At 37.4% G+C, this 18514-nt stretch overlaps 1 protein-coding gene and 1 pseudogene across 5 annotated transcripts; one reads left to right on the forward strand and one right to left on the reverse strand.

Moving 5' to 3' along the window:
* The first annotated feature begins 582 nt into the window (after positions 1-582).
* On the forward strand, positions 583-7695 carry LOC120209978 (annotated as a pseudogene).
* Positions 7696-7779: 84 nt separating this feature from the next.
* Positions 7780-16546, reverse strand: LOC120209974 (transcriptional corepressor LEUNIG-like). Of its 5 annotated transcripts, XM_039208828.1 has the most exons (18): positions 16447-16546; positions 15962-16059; positions 15764-15873; positions 15394-15675; positions 15232-15317; positions 15043-15130; positions 14855-14930; positions 14729-14778; positions 11279-11581; positions 11038-11154; positions 10475-10717; positions 9881-9998; positions 9668-9777; positions 9399-9548; positions 8949-9101; positions 8709-8825; positions 7885-8243; positions 7796-7848 (listed from the first exon to the last, which is right to left on the reverse strand). In XM_039208828.1, the coding sequence occupies exons 1-17, from the start codon at positions 16476-16478 to the stop codon at positions 7887-7889; spliced, it is 2490 nt and encodes an 829-aa protein (XP_039064759.1). In that variant the 5' UTR covers positions 16479-16546; the 3' UTR covers positions 7796-7848; positions 7885-7886. The 5 variants fall into 5 exon arrangements, with proteins under 5 accessions (XP_039064762.1, XP_039064761.1, XP_039064760.1 ...); XM_039208831.1 differs by having other exon boundaries at positions 7780-8243; positions 15232-15293; XM_039208830.1 differs by having other exon boundaries at positions 7781-8243; positions 11038-11136.
* Positions 16547-18514: the final 1968 nt, after the last annotated feature.

The raw sequence follows: 18514 nt of genomic DNA on the forward strand, positions 1-18514 counted from the left end.
TGTGAGGACGACCAATGAGGAAGTGGGTAGACTGTTTGAGATCTGATTTGAAGGATTTAACCCTTACCGAGGACATGACCTCAGATAGGAAAGTATGGAGACTTAAGACCAGGGTTGCCGAGCAGTGTGGGTCACAGCCATAGGGTGTAGCATCTCTGTCTTATTTTTTAATTGCCTTTGTAGTAATTTCCATGACCTTTACTTTTTATACATTTCTGTCATTGGAATTCATGAAGGCTTAGAACTAAGGTAGTAGAGTAGTGTTGCCTTAGTTTAGGTTTTAACCCATTTGACTTTATTCATTCTCGTAGCTTGCTATCGCTGACTTCTGTGTTTCCTTCTCTACATATGAAGATTGTTCAACTATGTATTTATTTATTTATTTATACATGCATTGTATTTTATCTTTATTTTTAATTTTCTGACTGCCGGAGGTATTCCACGGAAGCTGCTCTCAACCTGGCGTTGGGGGCAGCCTACTATCCTACCTCCCCCTTACCCCATTGCATATGGGAATAGGATTTTGTTGTTGTTGTTGTTGTTTTATCGGTGCAATATCTTGTTGTTTCCCTTGTTCCTATAATGCTTTCGGTTAGAGACTGTGCTCTGCTTATTGAAAGCATTGAGAGATGCCTTCAGCGTTGGAAGGTTAGGCAACTCTTGTATGTTGGCAGGTTACAATTGATTCAGTCAATTATTTTTTGGTATTAAGAGCTTTTGGAGTAGACTATTAGTTTTGTCGTGTGTTGTGCTTGACAAGATCAATTAGATTTGTGTTTGGATCTTCTGGAAAGGAGAGGACAAGCCTTTGAGGGGTGCCCGTGTTGGTTGGGCTAAGATTTGTTGCCCAAAGAAGGAGGGTGGTTTGGGGTTAAAGGATATTCAAGGTTGGAATCAGACATGCCTTATTCATCTTATTAGGCATTTGCTTCTTAAAAAGGGTTCTCTTTAAATTGTTTGGGTTGATCAATACATCTTGGAGGGCGTCTCCTTCTGGCAAGTGGAGAGCTCTTCGAGAGGCGGGTGGGTTTGAAGTAAGTTGCTCCAACTTCGGCCTGTTGTTGCTGTTATCGGGGGGTCTTGGAGGGGCTGCATGGTTCGATTGCAGCTATTTGAAATTATATTTGTGTACAAGGTGATAGGGTTAGAAGAAATTGGTTTGACACTCTGGGCATACCCAAAGTTTTCGCTTATTGCCTGGATGGCAGTCTTGGATAGGCTCCCTAGCAAAGGTCGTCTTATTTCTTTTGGTTTGTCCATGGATAGTTCTTGTGTTATTTGTTTGTCTGGGCCTGAAACTCGGGATCATCTTTTCTTTGAATTCTTTTTCTCTAGGCAGATTTGGAGCGGTGTGTTGGATGCTTGCGGAGTCTATCTTCCAGTCATGTCTTGGAGTTAGGAGCTTGAGTGGGCATGTCACAATGCTGAAGGTAAGTCTTTGCGTTCTTTTATATTTAGAATTCCTGGAATTGTTGTGTGGCGTTGCTTTGGAAAGAAAGAAATTACAGGATTTTCAGAGGATGTTTTACGTATGAATAGGGGGTTGTTGGGTTGGATTAAGGAGTTAGTATGTTTGAAGGTGGAGGGTATGAATGCGTTAGAGAGCAACTTAGCCATTCTTGGAGTAGGAATTGGGGATTGGGTGATGTAAGTAGTGAATGATTCTTGATTTATTCTTGTACAGGTTTCTTTGATTTCTTTGGAAATAATACAAGCATTTATCTAAAAAAAACTAAACTTTAAGTATGATTTCAAAAAGAATAAAAATTTAGGTACTAAAACTGATTAAATTGATAATTTAAATACTAAACACATAATTTACCCTAAATATAATTGAGGTTGAGAAAAATTAAGATCGAAACCTAAAAGTAGAAGTGCAACACTTAATTATTAGGTTAATTTGTATAATTTAGATTTTTGTAAGGCTGACATAATCTTCTGTTGTATGATTGAGAGAAGTTTTATTTTTGTTTCATATAGACTTATAGTAAAATTTCAATAAATCAAGAATCGATCAAATTAATCAAAATTAGTTTTTTTAATTATTTTTAAAATATGGTTCCGTTAATGATCAAATTTACGGAGGTTTCAATGTTGGTGGCAAAACTTCCTGTTCTATACAAGCATAGGGATTTGCATTTCTATCCAAGCTGGGCTTATACACTACCTTCTTGGTTGCTAAGTATTCCAACATCACTCAATGAGTCTGGCTTCTGGGTGGTAATTACATACTATGTGATTGGTTATGATCCTGACATAACCAGGTAATCTCGATTTCAAATAAATATTGGCTTGTATTGTGGCAGTTTAGTCTAAACAATGCAGATTTCTTCGACAGTTCTTGTTGTAGTTCTGTCTACACCAGATGTCTATAGCTCTTTTCCGTGTGATGGGATCCTTGGGAAGAAATATGATAGTTGCCAACACTTTTGGATCTTTTGCTATGTTGGTCGTCATGGCTCTTGGAGGCTATATCATTTCAAGAGGTAACTAGATAGGCATGTTTACCATGTGTGAGTGTGTGTAGTAATTGCTGATGCTATATGCTTATTTACTCTTGTTCAATCTGACAGATCAAATACCTAGCTGGTGGGTCTGGGATTATTGGGTTTCTCCTTTGATGTATGCTCAAAATGCGGCTTCTGTCAATGAGTTCCTTGGAAATTCCTGGCATAAGGTAATATCATAAAACATTTTTTATTATATTTTATGTATGCTTCTTAATAATTTGTAGCAATAGTAATGTTGTGTGGAGAAGATTAAAATCAGCAGAAATAACTGTTGAACAAGGGTTGATACTTGATACTTCAAGTGTTTAACGGTGCCATGACCATGCATGTTTAAGCTCGTGAAAATGGTCTCTTGGCACTCCATCTATTTATTTTGCTAAAATTAAGCTCTCTATATTAATATTTGTCTCGCTGTTCTCTGGGCTCTGTCATGTGAGAAACACGTTCTATGAACTGTGAGATGATTCAAGTTGGAATTTGGGTTGAATATATGTACGTAGATCAACTCTGGATATAAGCAACAGAAAGTTGTTTCTTAATTTACGGTTGCAGCATTATTGGTCTAGGGTGAAACTTGAAAATTGAAGCCCACTGTACTAAATTTCCTTGCTTGTAGAGAGCTGGAAACTACACTAACTTATCATTGGGTGAGGCATTGTTGAAAGCACGAAGCTATTTTCCAGAGATCTACTGGTATTGGATAGGTGTTGGTGCTTTGCTGGGATACACAGCTTTGTTGAATCTCCTGTTAACATTCTTCCTGGCTAACCTTAACCGTAAGCTATCCTGTTCTATTCAAATTTTATAGATCCTGAACTTCCTTTCCTAGCAAAACATTTAGCATATCTGGTCTAAATACAATTAATTTTATACCTTGTCATTTACTACAGCTCTGGGGAAGCAACAGGCTGTTTTCTCCAAGGAAGAGCTGCAAGAGAGAGACAGGAGAAGGAAGGGTGAAAGCGTTGTTACTGAACTGAGATATTATTTGCAGAATTCAGCCTCAATAAATGGTAACTAATAGACATTTTAGATCTTTATATCTTTTTAATTTGTATCAGCATTCATCCACGCATTTAAGTCTATTCAACTGCTGGGCAGGAAAATATTTCAAGCAGAGAGTAATGGTTCTCCCATTTCAACAACTTTCTATGTCTTTCAGCAATATAAATTACTTTGTAGATATACCTGTGGTATAGTCTGTTGACTTTTTTACCTTTTCTATTTGTTTTGTGGAGATACACATTAGTCAATTTTCCTTATCTATGTATCTTTTCAGGAATTGAAGCAACAAGGAATAACGGAAGAGAGGTTGCAGTTGTTGGTCAATGTTACTGGAGCTTTTAGACCTGGCGTGCTTACAGCTTTGGTTGGTGTCAGTGGTGCTGGTAAAACTGCACTCATGGACTTTTTAGCTGGTCAAAAAACCGGAGGGGTCATAGAAGGGAGCATACATATCTCTGGTTATCCTAAAAGGCAAGAAACTTTTGCAAGAATTTCAGGTTACTGTGAGCAGAATGATATTCACTCTCCTTGTTTGACTGTAATGGAATCACTTCTATTCTCTGCTTGGCTTCGGTGACCATCAGATGTTGGTGCCGAGACATAAAGGGTAATTATAAAAGGCCTTTCGTTTTCTTTTTTCAATTTAATTATATTGTCAGCTTAGTCTATCATATTGACTTATCTAGGGATGAATTTTCAGGCATTTGTTGAGGAGGTGAATGTGATGGAACTGGTGGAGCTTACTCCATTAACTGGGGCATTGATTGGTCTGCCAGGAGTTGATGGCTTGTCCACTGAACAACGAAAGTGCAGTACTGACCAGCAGGGCTATTTTCCAAAGGATGAAGAACTACACTGTAAACCACATCGAAGCTTAATTTTGTTTGCAATTTACAGTCCTTTACTCCACGGGGAAAGTGTTTCTAACTTCGTCTCTTGTTCCTTTCGACTTCTATAGATCTATGCTGTTTCAATTACCATTCGTATCGTGGTAAGTATATACAGACCTGCTGAGACTTGAACAATAATAATTGTAAATAATTTTACAAATGGATTAACTTATTCATATTCATTTTTGGCAGTTTGGCTTCATGTTTATAGCCTTGATATGGAAGTTTGACTTTGCACCCTTCATGGTTTTAATCATTGCCATACTAAATGATGGTGAGATGAGTTTTATCAGACTATTATTACTTTAATATGTCTTTGTAAAAGCCACCAAGAAACCTACCATTGTCTTGTATCTGAGTTATTTCATCATCACACACATCTATAGGTACAATCATGACAATTTCCAAGGACAGAGTAAAGCCATCTCCACAGCCTGACAGCTGGAAACTCAAGGAGATTTTCTCAACTGGCATTGTGCTTGGAGGTTACTTAGCACTAATGACAGTTTTATTCTTCTGGGCAATGAAAGACACCGATTTCTTCTCTGTAAGTTCAGTTTTACCTAATTTATGCCTTATTTTGATGCGTTTTTCTTTTGATTTTGCTAAGTTTCCTTTCTTATATTTCAGGACAAGTTTAATGTTAGGCCACTGAGGGATAGTCGGACAATTGAAACAAAATGGAAACCTCCTCCTTTAGATGTAATCAAGGTAAACTTCGATGTTAGTTTCAATCGAGAAGAAAATACAAGCTGGTCAGGAGTCATTATAAGAAATAGTGAGGTCTACGAAATGGGGGCTTGCAGAAGACAGACCTGGCGAATAACTTGTCCATTCGTCGCCGAAGCAGTTGCCAACCCTTCTATAGTCTTCATGGATGAGCCCACATCAGGATTGGATGCTAGGTCAGCTGCCATCGTAATGAGGACTGTCAGAAACATTGTGAATACTGGACGAACAATCGTGTGCACTATCCATCAGCCCAGCATAGACATTTTCGAATCCTTCGACGTGGCCTCTTTCTCTTTAAAATTTTGGTTGAGAGATTACATAACCTTATGACACGCACATATATGATGGCAGCTTCTTTTTTAATCTATGATTGCAGCTTTTATTTATGAAGCGCGGAGGAGAGTTCATATATGCTGGTCCACTTGGCCCCAAGTCTTGCGAACTCATGAAGTATTTTGAGGTCAGATTCTGATTGCTTATCTCCTATATGTTTCCTCGTTGTTCACTGAACTATGAACTTGGCCACTGTCAAAAGAAAAAAGGAAGTTGGTTTCATTCATGCTGACTCTATTGTCTTTCTAGGCAGTTGAAGGAGTGCCTAAGATCAAACCTGGCTATAATCCTGCTGCTTGGATGCTTGAGGTTACTTCAACAGCTGAAGAAAATCGATTGGCCGTGGACTTCGCAGAAATTTATCGAAAATCAAATCTATTTCAGTAAGGGATGCTTATTTCGGAATTCGAGCTGTTGCATTTGCTTATTCATTTAGTGTTTTAGTTCTAACCAGTAACCATTTTTCAAAAACTTCATCTAATTTCGTTGCACTACTTTGTTTCAGGCGCAATAGGGAGCTGGTTGAAAGCCTAAGCAAGCCAAGTAGCAACACAAAAGAATTGAACTTTCCATCCAAGTATTCCCAGTCCGTTTATAAACAGTTCTTAACATGTCTTTGGAAGCAGAATTTATCTTATTGGCGAAACCCCCAATATACAGCGGTTAAATTCTTCTATACTGTTGTCATCTCGTTGATGCTTGGAACAATATGCTGGAAATTCGGTTCGGAAAGGTTTACTACTTAGCATCCTTTTAAATCCAGTTGTCCTTGGAAAACAACAAAGCGAACATTTTCGTTTTATGCATTTCCAGTTTGTTAACGGATTGCCTTCCGTGCCTTAAATGCCATCTTCCATTATGGTTAGCTCATCTCTACTTATAGTCTATTGTTTCACTCACAGGGAGAGCCAGCAAGATTTATTCAATGCCATGGGGTCCATGTATGCCGCAGTCCTCTTCATTGGTAACACAAATGCAACTGTGGTTCAACCCGTTGTTTCCATCGAGAGATTTGTTTCATACTGAGAAAGAGCCGCCGGAAAGTATTCAGGCCTAGCCTTTGCCTTCGCTCAGGTCGATCTCCGATTTTCAGCCATTACACATGATCCAAAAATGTATTCATCCTTTGATCCATTCTGCTACTTCTCTGCAGGTTGCCATTGAGCTCCCGTATGTTTTTGCACAATCAGTGATTTACTGTTCGATCTTCTACTCCATGGCCTCATTCGAATGGAGTGCTTTGAAGTTCATTTGGTACTTATTCTTCATGTACACAACTTTGTTATATTTCACCTTTTACGGAATGATGACGACCGCCGTCACACCGAACCACAACGTGGCCACCATCATCGCCGCTCCGTTCTATATGCTTTGGAACCTTTTCAGCGGCTTTATGATCCCCCACAAGGTAACGAACCGATGAACTGTTTTATCGTTTCTCCACCTTTGCCTACTCTGCCATGTATAAAATAAATGACGTGTGTAATTCTGCAGAGAATCCCTATATGATGGAGATGGTATTACTGGGCCAACCCCATAGCCTGGAGCTTGTATGGCCTCGTGATTTCGCAATACGACAAGATGGTGAAGCTATCGAACGGAGTAGACTGGATGCCTACGCGACTGTTACTCAAGGCAGTGTTCGGGTTTCGGCATGATTTCTTGGGCGTAACTGCTGTTATGGTAGACTTCGTCGTCGTCCTTTTTGCGTTGATTTTCGGTTTTGCTATAGAAGCCTTCAATTTCCATAGGAGAGAGCCTTCAACCTCATGCAGTTCAATTTCAATTAATTACTTTAAAAAAATGATTCCGCGATTAAAACAAAGAAAAAATTACGCTTAATTAAATTATGAAAGTTCGATTCTATCGGTTAACCGAACCAACTGATTGAACACCCTATTCATACTTACCTAAGATTAAAAAAAAAGATTTTGATTAGATTAACCGAGGAACAAATTCGTTGAGTCGATACCAATTATTTTTTCTTCATGTCAATACTGAAATTAGTTATTTTGTCCTTTTATAAAAAAATGATATATATATATATGTGTGTGATATTAAAAAATGTTTAAATTATTAAATTTTGTGAAATTTATAAAAATATATATATAACTTGCAAAAATGTAAAAACTAATAAGGGTAAATGGATAAACTATTACTGAACAAAAGAAACTGCGATTCTTATCAATCCAACAGACAACATTAGCCTTCACAAAAACACATGAATAAATCTCAAAGCTTCAACTTGTTAGGCCTACGTGTGACCTTTTTCTTGGGCAAAAAAAATATCCTAAAAACACCATTTATTTTTGCTGCTTCGAGATTAGTTGACATGTCAGAAAACCCTGTTATATATAGTGTAAGGAACTATACCGGTTTAACGATACCGCGGATGAAAATGCCGCCCGGAGTTTGATCACTTCCAGAGCTTCACACACTTGTCATGGCTAGCTGAGGCTACCATGTGAGTGCTATTCGAGGCTGCCAATGCCGACACTAGACTCTCGTGGGCATGTCGGGTCAAAATTTTGTTCTCGATCATGTTCCACAGCTCCAGAGTCTTGTAACAGCCGATGACCAACAGGGAAGAGTAAGAGGGGTGAAAAACGCAAGTGTTGAATTTGGTGCCACTGCCAGTGCAGCTCAGTTCTTGAACACATTCTCCTTTGCCACCAGATCCAACCGTCCACACTCTCACCAAGTCATCACTTACAGATGCCAAAAACTCACCCGTAGCATCCCAGGAAACAGAATGGACGGTGCTTTTATGCCCCTGCGATGACGGTGCGATGAAAATGATTAGTTAAAATTGAGGCTTAAATGCGTATACTGTTTCGGGGAAATGATGGCATTCCATGTCCAAAATTACAACCAAATGGAATTGCATACAGGATGCCAAATTGTTTAATCAAACCTCTGAAATCTAAATAGAGAAGTTCGAGCACCATGGAGGTACAAGGTTTTAGAGCGTGTGGATTCATATTCATCTAAAGCCTTCGTGGCAAAAGGTATATACAAACGTTCAACAGTCGAAGCACTACATTCATTCTAGTCAAGACCTCTCCTAAGGCCTTGCATCACAAAAAAATCCAGGACCTTGCAACATTATGATCAATTAGTTTTCTTATTCTATATGCGATAAAGCTAGGGTGTAAGTGTATTCCATTAACAATTACTGATACCTCGTTTCATTGTAGGTGACAAAAGGCTAAAATGAAACTAGAAAGTCCCAACTAACCTGTAATTTAGCCCTGCAAACTTGGGCTTCTACATCAAGTAGGGATACGGAATTATCAATTGCAGCTGCAAGAAACCTTCCAACACGAGGCTGAAATCTTATCTGGGATGCACCACCCTGATAAAAGGGGGGAAATGAAGGTATTAACTGTAAAAATAAGATCTACAAAAGAGAAAAAGTAAAACAAGGATACGCATTGTCCAGAACCATTTCCTGAGAATCAATCGTAATGTTATATACCTTCAAAACTCCAGCACAACTACCATTTTTAATGCTCCAATATCGAATCTCATTATTATCGCATGAGCAGATAAGATCATCTTTGGTAGGGTGGAAGTCAAGTGATGTAACAGTTGTCGAATGTCCCATAAAAGTACGAAGTGAATAAGAAGGCTGCAAAATAGAACCAAGCATCCATAAGTCGAGAAATATAATAGAGAACTTCACTTGCAAATTCCAATGAGCAAATGGCTTCACATGACAAAATTTAAAGAAAATGTCTTTATGTTCTCAATGCCTAGCTGTCAGCTCTTTAGGTCATATACTGAAGCAGTTTCCAAAAGTAATAAACCAAAAAACACACAGCAGAATTGGTCAATTGCGAAGCAGCTACAGAGTGTTATTTACTAAAGACCAAGCTCCAATGTGATCATGAGACATTCCATTATAAAAGGATGCATGCTTACTTACATTATCAGCATCCCAGACCCTGACTGTTCTGTCAGCTGAAGAGGTAGCAAGCCTCGACATACTTGAACTGAAACGAACATCAGTTATCCATTGAGAATGTTCTTCAAGTGTTGACTTTAAAGCAAAAGACTCTGTGCACCACAGCGCCGCCTGTGCAATGATGTCATCAAGCAACATGTTTTTTTTATTCTATAGAAAAATTAAAAACTTATAACTGAAGTTTGCCTATCAACCAAAATAAGAGGTTTAAATATCTCATCATCCTGTACCTTTTTATCATGCCCACCAGTAGCAAGCAACTTCTCATCTGCTGAGAAGTGACAACATTCGACTTTACTTGTACTAGCCTGGATAAGCTGGACTTCCATAAATGTTAAACCTGACATTACAGAATTATTAAATACCTATTCATTTGATTTCACTCATTGTATGAAATTTCTGGTAGGCATGCCCCAATAGTAAAAAAACTAACATTAACATACCTTTGCTGACATCACCGTACCAACCAACTCTATCTCTAGGCTCTGGATCATCATGAGACAAGAATGACTCTATGTTACCATCGAGAGACCCATCATCCACGAAACGGTCTATATCAGCCTGTGATGTACTATCTCAAGTTACCCCACAGCAGAATGGAATATCAATCAAAATAACTAGAGGCAATCCGTAAATTTCATCCTATTAGTGCATCCAATCTAGGACTAAACGAGTAGACTGTCAGTTTTAATGGTTTAACTTCTGATAGTATCTCTTCTGAAATCAAGTTATTTAAAATTGATTCTTTAAGTTAAAGAGCCAATCCAAAATAGACACCTCTTTAATATATTGTCTATTTTATATACTTTTTAACCTCTTCGTAGGTTCTCAACTATATTTCCTGCTTGCTCTCAGGTCATACCAAAATCAGAATAAGAATATGATATATACACTTGGGATGCCAACTCATTTGCACCGGGAACTTTCTATAGAAATTAAAAGAACCAAATCCAAATTTCAGCGCAGCACGAAAATAAGATAAAGAAAATACAAAAGCAAGACACCATGTCAACGAAAAAATGGATAGGAGGTTTTACCAATGGATTAGGAGCTGAAGTAAGGGAACCCAAACCATCAGAGCCAAACATAAGCAACGACTTGGAGGAACCACTATTATGTGGCAAAGTGGGCATTGATACAGCATCACCAGGTGTGTGAGTAGAAGGTGAGGAAGGTGAACTTGGAGATGGTCCGGTGGTATTTGCAGTTCCTGAGCTATTGACTGGACCTGATGATGACCCTGGCTGCTTCCGCTTTCGGCCAATTTGATTTTTTGAAACCTTAAGCAAAGATGTAATACTAAAGTTAGAAATGCTGGCTGGATATTGATTTGAAATGCTGGTTTAACTAGCTTGCAAATGAAGTGGTTACGGTAATTCAATCCCAGACCATGAGATAGATCAGAAAGATCCAAAGGTCAAAACTCATAATTACCACGTCTATCTTTTAAAATGTTTAGGTATTTTGGGATAATGAATAATCTACAAACAACAAAAAAAGGGGGGAGAATAACAGATCGGTTTTTGATATGTTAAACCCGGTCCTTTCCAGTAAAGGTGTTTGATATGATACTATCAGGCATCATACTGCAGGTACCAACCATTTTATCTTGCTGTTGGAGTTGGGGATTTGAACTCTGAGACTGCTGACTTGAAAGTGGATTCTGTGCAAATTGTTGTGATTGTTGATGAGTTTGATGCAGTTGTTGCTGCTGTAAACTGAAACATATGAACACCATTAATCAAGGGTGAGGAAGCTACAGTCCTGCAACAGCTCCAAATCTAATGCAAGCATCGAGAATATTAACAATTGTCAATGATGTGCAGCACAGACAAAAATACCTTAACTGGCATATCAGTGTCGCCATGAGACAGAAAAGGAGACCCAATTTGCATAGGTGATCCAACTTTGGGAACCACGTTGCCAAGACAATTTAGTTGGCCATCTTTCCCAAGACCCATAATCTGATTGTTCAGAAGCATACGCATTTTTCTGCTTTCAAAATCATTTGCCGATGGGGATGATAAATTATGTTGTGCTTGAAGAAGAAGTTGTTGCTGTAGCTGAAGCTGACTGAATGGCTGAGAGGACTGAATCATAGTTTTCTGCTGCTGGAGAAGCCCTGATCGTAGTTGGTCCAGTCCCTACAATTGGTAAGATACAATTGGAAAAGTAACTCATATATCGATCTTGCAAGCCTTATTAACTATAAAATAATAAAATTTGAACAACAAACCCACACAAAAAACCTGATACACGTTTTACGCAGAAAAGTCAACAATCATTATAAGATTTCAACCAACAGCGTCGATTTCAATTCTTGTGAATGGGTCTCCTTCGGATGAGTTTCCAATGGCCAAAGGTTTACGACAAGGTTGTAGTCTCTCTCCATTATTGTTTAACATTGTGGGCGAGTTGCTTCATTTGATGCTTTCTAAAGCAGTGGACAAGGGTCTGTTCCAGGGGTTCGTAATAGGGAAAACTGATAATACTACTAAGTTGTCTCATCTTCAGTTCGCCGACGATTTAATCATTTTTTGCCAAGCTTCGATTACTCAGCTCAAGAACGTTAAAAGAGTGTTGAGGATATTTAGTATCATTGCAGGTCTGCATTTAAATTTGGTTAAGAGTAAGCTTTTTGGAATTAACATGGAGGAAGATGAATTAACAGACTGGGCATCACAAGTGGGTTGCTCAGTAGGTTCCTTTCCAACAGAATATTTGGGTCTTCCCCTAGGTGCCAAGAAGAATTCAGAGGCTCTATGGGATCCAGTTTTTAGGAACTTTAGTGCCAAACTTGCTGGGTGGAAAGCTTCATGTCTGTCATTGGCCGGTAGGACAGTTTTATTGAAGTCGGTGTTATCCTCCTTACCAATTTTTTTCTTATCTTTGTTTAAAATGCAATGCAAAATTGGTAAGAAGTTAAACTCGTTAATGGCCAATTTCCTATGGGGTGATAAAGAGGAAAAGAGGAGAATCCACTAGGAGAACTGGAGTTCGGTCTGCAGACCATTAAATTGTGGTGGATTAGGTGTTCTTGATTTGAACCTCACTAATCGGGCTCTACTAGGCAAGTGGGTGTGGAAATTTGCCAATGACAAAAATTCCCTTTGGAAAGGCGTGTTGTGCAGCAAACACAAGGTCAGCCGCAGTTCAATGTCTATTAGGGAGGTATCTCATCCTCAATCATCTTGGATTTTGAGAGGAATAGCTAATAACTATTTGAAGAATGATTCGGTAGGAGATTGTCTCAGGTCAAATTCGAAATTGAAAGTAGGAAATGGCAAGTCTATTTCTTTTTGGAATGACGTTTGGGCAGATGAGTGTTCTCTGAAATTCCTTTTTCCAAGAATTTTTGTGCTCTCTCCTAATAAAGAGGGGAAAGTTGAGGAGTTTGGCAGCTTCGAATCGAATGGTTGGGTGTGGAATGTCCAGACTAGGAGAAATTTGTGTGATTGGGAATTGGTCCAATGGTTGGAGTTGATGTCTAAGTTGAAGGATATTCAACTTTCAGAACTTGTGGATGATTTTTTATCGTGGACCGCTAGTGGAGATGGATTGTTCTCAATTAAATCTTGTAGAAACACTCTTGGTAATATGTCTGGGGGTACTGTTGTGTGGACGAAAGGGGTTTGGTTGGGCTTTGCACCACCTCGGGTGGAAGCTTTCCTTTGGCAGCTTGCTCACCAGAAAGTAGCAGTCAAAGTTGAGTGGTTAAGAGAGGTCTACCCCTAGGGGAGGATATTTTGTGTCCATTTTGTAAGAAACAGGAGGAATCTGTGCAACATCTATTCATCACTTGTAATGTTGTTTGGGAACTATGGAATAAAGTAGCTAGTTTCTGGGAAATTGTTATGGTTCTACCACAAGATCCTCCTTCTCTTCTTTGTTCCTGGGGTGAGTTGAGGGAGAAATCTACGATTTGGAAGTTTATTCTGGGAGTCATTTTTTGGTCTATATGGAAACATAGGAACGCAATGGTGTTCGAAGGAATTCTTTTAGACAGAGTGTCACTGTTCTTCATTGTTAGATTCAGGCTTGCTAAATGGTTCCATGCCAAATTTCCGGGTATTAATATACAAGAGGATGTGCTGATTGGTAATCCATCTCTTGCAGATGGTGTTTCATCTTGTAATGTTAAAGATCGTATTGTCTTTCGGTGGTTACCCCCCCCAGTAGACTTCCTAAAGATGAATGTCGATCGAGCTGTTAGGCAGAACGATTCGGGTGGAGGTATCGGAGGCTTATTAAGAGATTGGAATGGTTGCACTCTTTTGATTTTCTCAGAGAGTATTGCTCAAGCAATCCCCCCACTTGCTGAATTAAAGCTATAAAAAGAGGCATGGATATTTTTCTGTATTCTCGGTGGGCTTCAGTTGGTAGGTTGATCGTTGAAAGTGATTGCTCGTCTGCAGTGGAATGGATTCAGTCCCCGACTCTGGCACCTATTTTTTCTCGCCTATTGTTTATCAGATTTCGAGTCTTATCTGTGAAAAGGTTCATTCAGTAAGGTTGATTCCAAACGAGTGTAACGGAGAGGCAGATAGCTTAGCAAAGAAAGGGATAGGTTGATTGTAAGGGTCTATTTGTGGTTTTCTTGACCAAGTGTGTAGGTTTTTATGTTGGGAGGAGGAGTGTTTAAGTCTTATGTCAAGCAATTTAGTGCTATTTTTAACTTTTATGTAACTTTCAATATTAATAAAAGTTCCAAGGCACTCTTTTCCTCCTTCCTATGATTAACGACCTTTCTTCAAGGTCTTTAAATTAAGAAGGGGGTTTTTAACGAGGCCTTTCATTCCTATCAAAAAAAATTATAAGATTTCAACCATAGATAACAGGACTAAATCATCTCAGTTGTTCTACTCCACTCTCCTTTCCACAAGATGGATTTGGAAAGAATAATATTTAGTTCTATGGACTATAATTGTACAAATAAACTAATCTTCATCATGTATCCATTAGACAAAGTTACTTCAGCAGCTATCAATGGGGTAATCCATATCCCACACATACCCTTCAACCAAGGCATAAAACTTCTCTTGAAGCAGAATAGAGAAAGTTTTGGTATCCAAAGTACTGGAAATTAGTTACAGGAAATCAGAAAATCTAGCTTAAACATCTTTTTTTATTCAGGAAGAGATGCGCAAGTGCTCTTAGCAAATGATATGTTCAAAAGAGATCCCTAACATAGCATGTTCCATCATTTAGCAAGAACATTCATCGTCTTCACATGAAACTGTGAATATGGAGGAAACAGCAACTTCATATCAACTCTACATTAAAAGACTTACGGTTAAAGGCCATCCTTTCAGTGTCAAATTGCCACCAGCTTGATTTGATCCTGAAGAATGATACAAGTTAATAAAAGCAATAATTTATACCTTAAGAAGCAAATCTCTTGGGGTGAAAATTTTTACCATGAACTCCAACTAATGATCCATCAGGACCAGCAGCTCTTTGAGTCAACATTGAATTGATCTCACTCCTTGAATCCTGCATCAGCATACAGAATATAAAACAACCAAAGGTATTTAAAGGCTGACAAAAACTGCAATCTAAGTTAATAAAAAAATATACAAAAAAGAATAAAATGACAATTAAAAACCTGGGTGGGAACTGAAACCTGCTGAGCTCGATTCTGCATTTGCTGAAGACTTCCTGATATATTTCCAGGTGTGCCATGCAGTGTTTGCCTGCAAGTATACCACTAACAGTTTTTACACAGCACAAACATGACAAAAGAAAATAATAAATGATCCTTTTAAAACAAAAAAACACGAGAATTGAGAAGTACCCGGGAGGCTGGCCAATCATTGAGGCTGCTTTCATGATTGAAGCTTGATTAGGATCCAGAAGCTGGCCCAAATTATCACCTAGTTGCTGCAATTTATCTGATGTCAAAAAATGCAAGAATGGGCGAAAAAGGATGGAACCAATTCCTATCAAGCTAATGTACCTTCACAGCTGGTTCATCCAAGGAATCCCTTTGGCGTGGAAACCTGAAACTCTCGTCATACATCTTTCTTGTGGATGCAATTGCACTCGCAGTGCTATCCTTCATGAGAGGTTCACCGACAAGGCCATTGGCAGCATCGTTTGTTAACTGAGTCCCTTCCCTTCGCTGCTGTTGTTGTTGCTGCTGCTGCTGAACATGCCTCTGCAATAAGAGCTGCTGCATCTGCTGCATCTGCTGAGGCTTCTGATACTGTTGTTGTTCTCGAGCTTCAACCATTTGAGTCTGCCATTCTCAAACAATTCAATTAAACAGCACAAACTTGCTCAACTAACTCGCAGAAAAACAGCAATCGCAAGATGCAGAAACACACCTCAATATAAGAAGCAGCAACTTCTGAATGCTTCTCGTTTGTCCGTGCGATGAATATATCCCAAAATACAGACCACCACTCGAACAGAAAACCACCAGGCGCATCGATAGCTGGAAAACACATTAAAAAAATCAGAACCATTAAGTTTTCAAAAAACCATCTTTCAAAGCAAGAAAAGAAAAGAAAAACACATCATACCTACTGGATCAGTTGACACTTTCCCTTCAGCTTGAAATGCCTTTGCAGTAGCATTTAACTTCCTCTTCATCAGGTAATCATATATATACACATCCAACCTGTGCTCATAAGGAACAAACTTTAAAATTTCAGCTTTCATTAGCCAAAAGATAATATATTACTACATAAAGCTAGAAGCTTCAACAAGCAAAACCCTTCATTCGAACTCAAAAGCATTTGAAAAAAAAAACAAATAATGCTATCAGCTCTGCTCCATTGTGTACGATACTCTCAACAATAAAGGTGGAACAACAATGGGAAAATTTAAGAACCATTTTCATTGGTCTCCAACAAAACCCTAAATCAGTACATGGTACAAAATGAAAACTTTCATCAACACCCATCAAACAGTGAGGCTAAAACTCGAAACCCATGCTCAAAAAGAAGAAGAAATGAAATAAAAGAAACCCAAAAAGCAAAAAAAAAAACAGAGGAAAATAACTTACATTTTATCAGCTTCCCAGTTAGTCTGCGACATAGTTGTAAAATTTGATTTTTAAAGGTTGGGTCTTTAAAATCCTTGAACCCCTAAACAATGCAGGGAACTTGGTTAGGTAATCTAAAGCGATGAGTGTTCGATCATGCGAGGAAATGGTATAAGAAAATGGTTGACTACACTTTCAAGCAACCAGCGTCTCTCACATTTATATTAATTGTATTTAGAATCAATATATAATTTTTAAAGTAGATTTATTATTTAGTAGTTTATGGGGATTGGTACAAAATCTGGAAATTACATTAATTTTCACTTAATTTTATTTTTTCTCTTATTTTACGCATTATATTTTAGACTCGTTCAAATTTTTTACTGAATTTAACACATTTAGCACTTTTGGTCGCTCGATCATTTTTTCACTAAACGATGTTATAAACGAATTGTTATATAGATGCAAAACGACGTTATTTTGGTGAAAACTTTATTTTTCCAAAACAGCATCATATTAATGTCACGGAGAGCAAGGAGACAGCAACAGAGAACAAAGACGAAAGAAGAAAAACGAAGGAAGACAAAAAGCTACAACGATCCCAATCAACAGAGTAAAATTCAGTGATGGTTGATGTAATTTACCCTAGTTTATTATTTAAATAGGACATGTAATATATATTAAAAAGATTTAAGTATCTTATTTTGAGATATATATAAAAGGAAAGAATTCGCTCGTATCATATAAAATTTTCCTTAAAATTTTGTCAATAAATATGAGATCATGATATTATATTTTATATTGTTTATTCATAAGTTAGGGTAAATTATGTGTTTAGTATCTAAATTATCAGTTTTGGTATATTTTAGTACCTAAACTTTTAATTTTTCAAAACCATACTTAAAGTTTAGTTTTTATTTCATTTTAATACCTCGTTCAAATGTTAAGTTTTGAAAAAAAAATGAAAGTTTATTTACTAAAATGGATCAAAACTGATAGTTTAGATACTAAACGCATTGAGTTTTTAATGGTAGGTACTAAAATGAAACAAAAACTAAAATAATAGGTGTGATTTTAAAAGAATTGAAAGTTTAAGTTCTAAAATTGATCAAAATTAATAGTTTATATACTAAATGTGTATTATCATATAAGGTTTTAGATTTTTCAATGTACGGGTACAATGGGACAATTATAATAAGGGTAAACTACATCAAATACCACCAAACTTTTGGTGTTTATCGTTTATACCATTAAACTTTCAATTTTCTCAATTATATCAATGAACTTTGATTTTCGTTGTAATTATATCACTGAACTTCTAAATTGTTAACAACGTGATGACATGGTTGACGGTTTTCGGCGTAGACACCTCACCAAAACGACATCATTTTGGTACAATTGTTAATAATTTAACGGCTCATTGGTATAATTGAAACGAAAATTAAAGTTTTGTGCTATGATTGGCAAAATTGAAAGTTTAATGGTATAAATGATACAATGTCTGAAGTTTGAAGATATTTAGTGTAGTTTACCCTAATAATAATAATAAAGGTAAACTACATCAGATACCACCAAACTTTAGGTGTTGTATCATTCATACCATTGAACTTTTAATTTTGCCAATTATAGCATTAAACTTTGATTTTTGTTTCAATTATACCACTAAATTATTAAATCATTAATGACATGATGATGAGGCTGATGAATGACATGGCTGGTAGTTGTCGATATAACACCTCATCGAAATGACACCGTTTGGATCGGTTGTTAATGATTTAACATCCAGTGGTATAATTAAAATGAAAATCAAAGTTCAGTGCTATAATTAACAGAATTGAAAGTTCAGTGGTGTAAATGATACAATACCTAAAGTTTGGTGGTATCTGATGTAGTTTACCTAAAATAATGATAATAAGGTAAAAAGGATGATCGTCCTGCTATTTCTACTCTTTTTTATTTTATCTTTCATTTTTGTAAACTCGAGATTCCTTGTAAATCCCCTGTCACCACACTCTCATTCTCTTTCTTTGATGGTTTCTATCCGAAAAATCATTTTTGGTCCCGTCCTAACTAAGACGTCGGCCGAAAC

Source organism: Hibiscus syriacus, unplaced genomic scaffold (assembly GCF_006381635.1).
Source record: "Hibiscus syriacus cultivar Baekdansim isolate YM2019G1 unplaced genomic scaffold, ASM638163v2 tig00021167_pilon, whole genome shotgun sequence".
In the NCBI taxonomy this organism is placed as follows: domain Eukaryota; kingdom Viridiplantae; phylum Streptophyta; class Magnoliopsida; order Malvales; family Malvaceae; genus Hibiscus; species Hibiscus syriacus.

Coding starts and splice junctions, on each gene's coding strand:
- LOC120209974 (XM_039208826.1), bottom strand. CDS start 16,478: ATGTCGCAGACTAACTGGGAAGCTGATAAAAT. Junction 15,874..15,961: donor AGTGTCAACTGATCCAGTAG/GTATGATGTGTT, acceptor TGTGTTTTCCAG/CTATCGATGCGCCTGGTGGT. Junction 9,549..9,667: donor CTGGTGGGCATGATAAAAAG/GTACAGGATGAT, acceptor ATCATTGCACAG/GCGGCGCTGTGGTGCACAGA.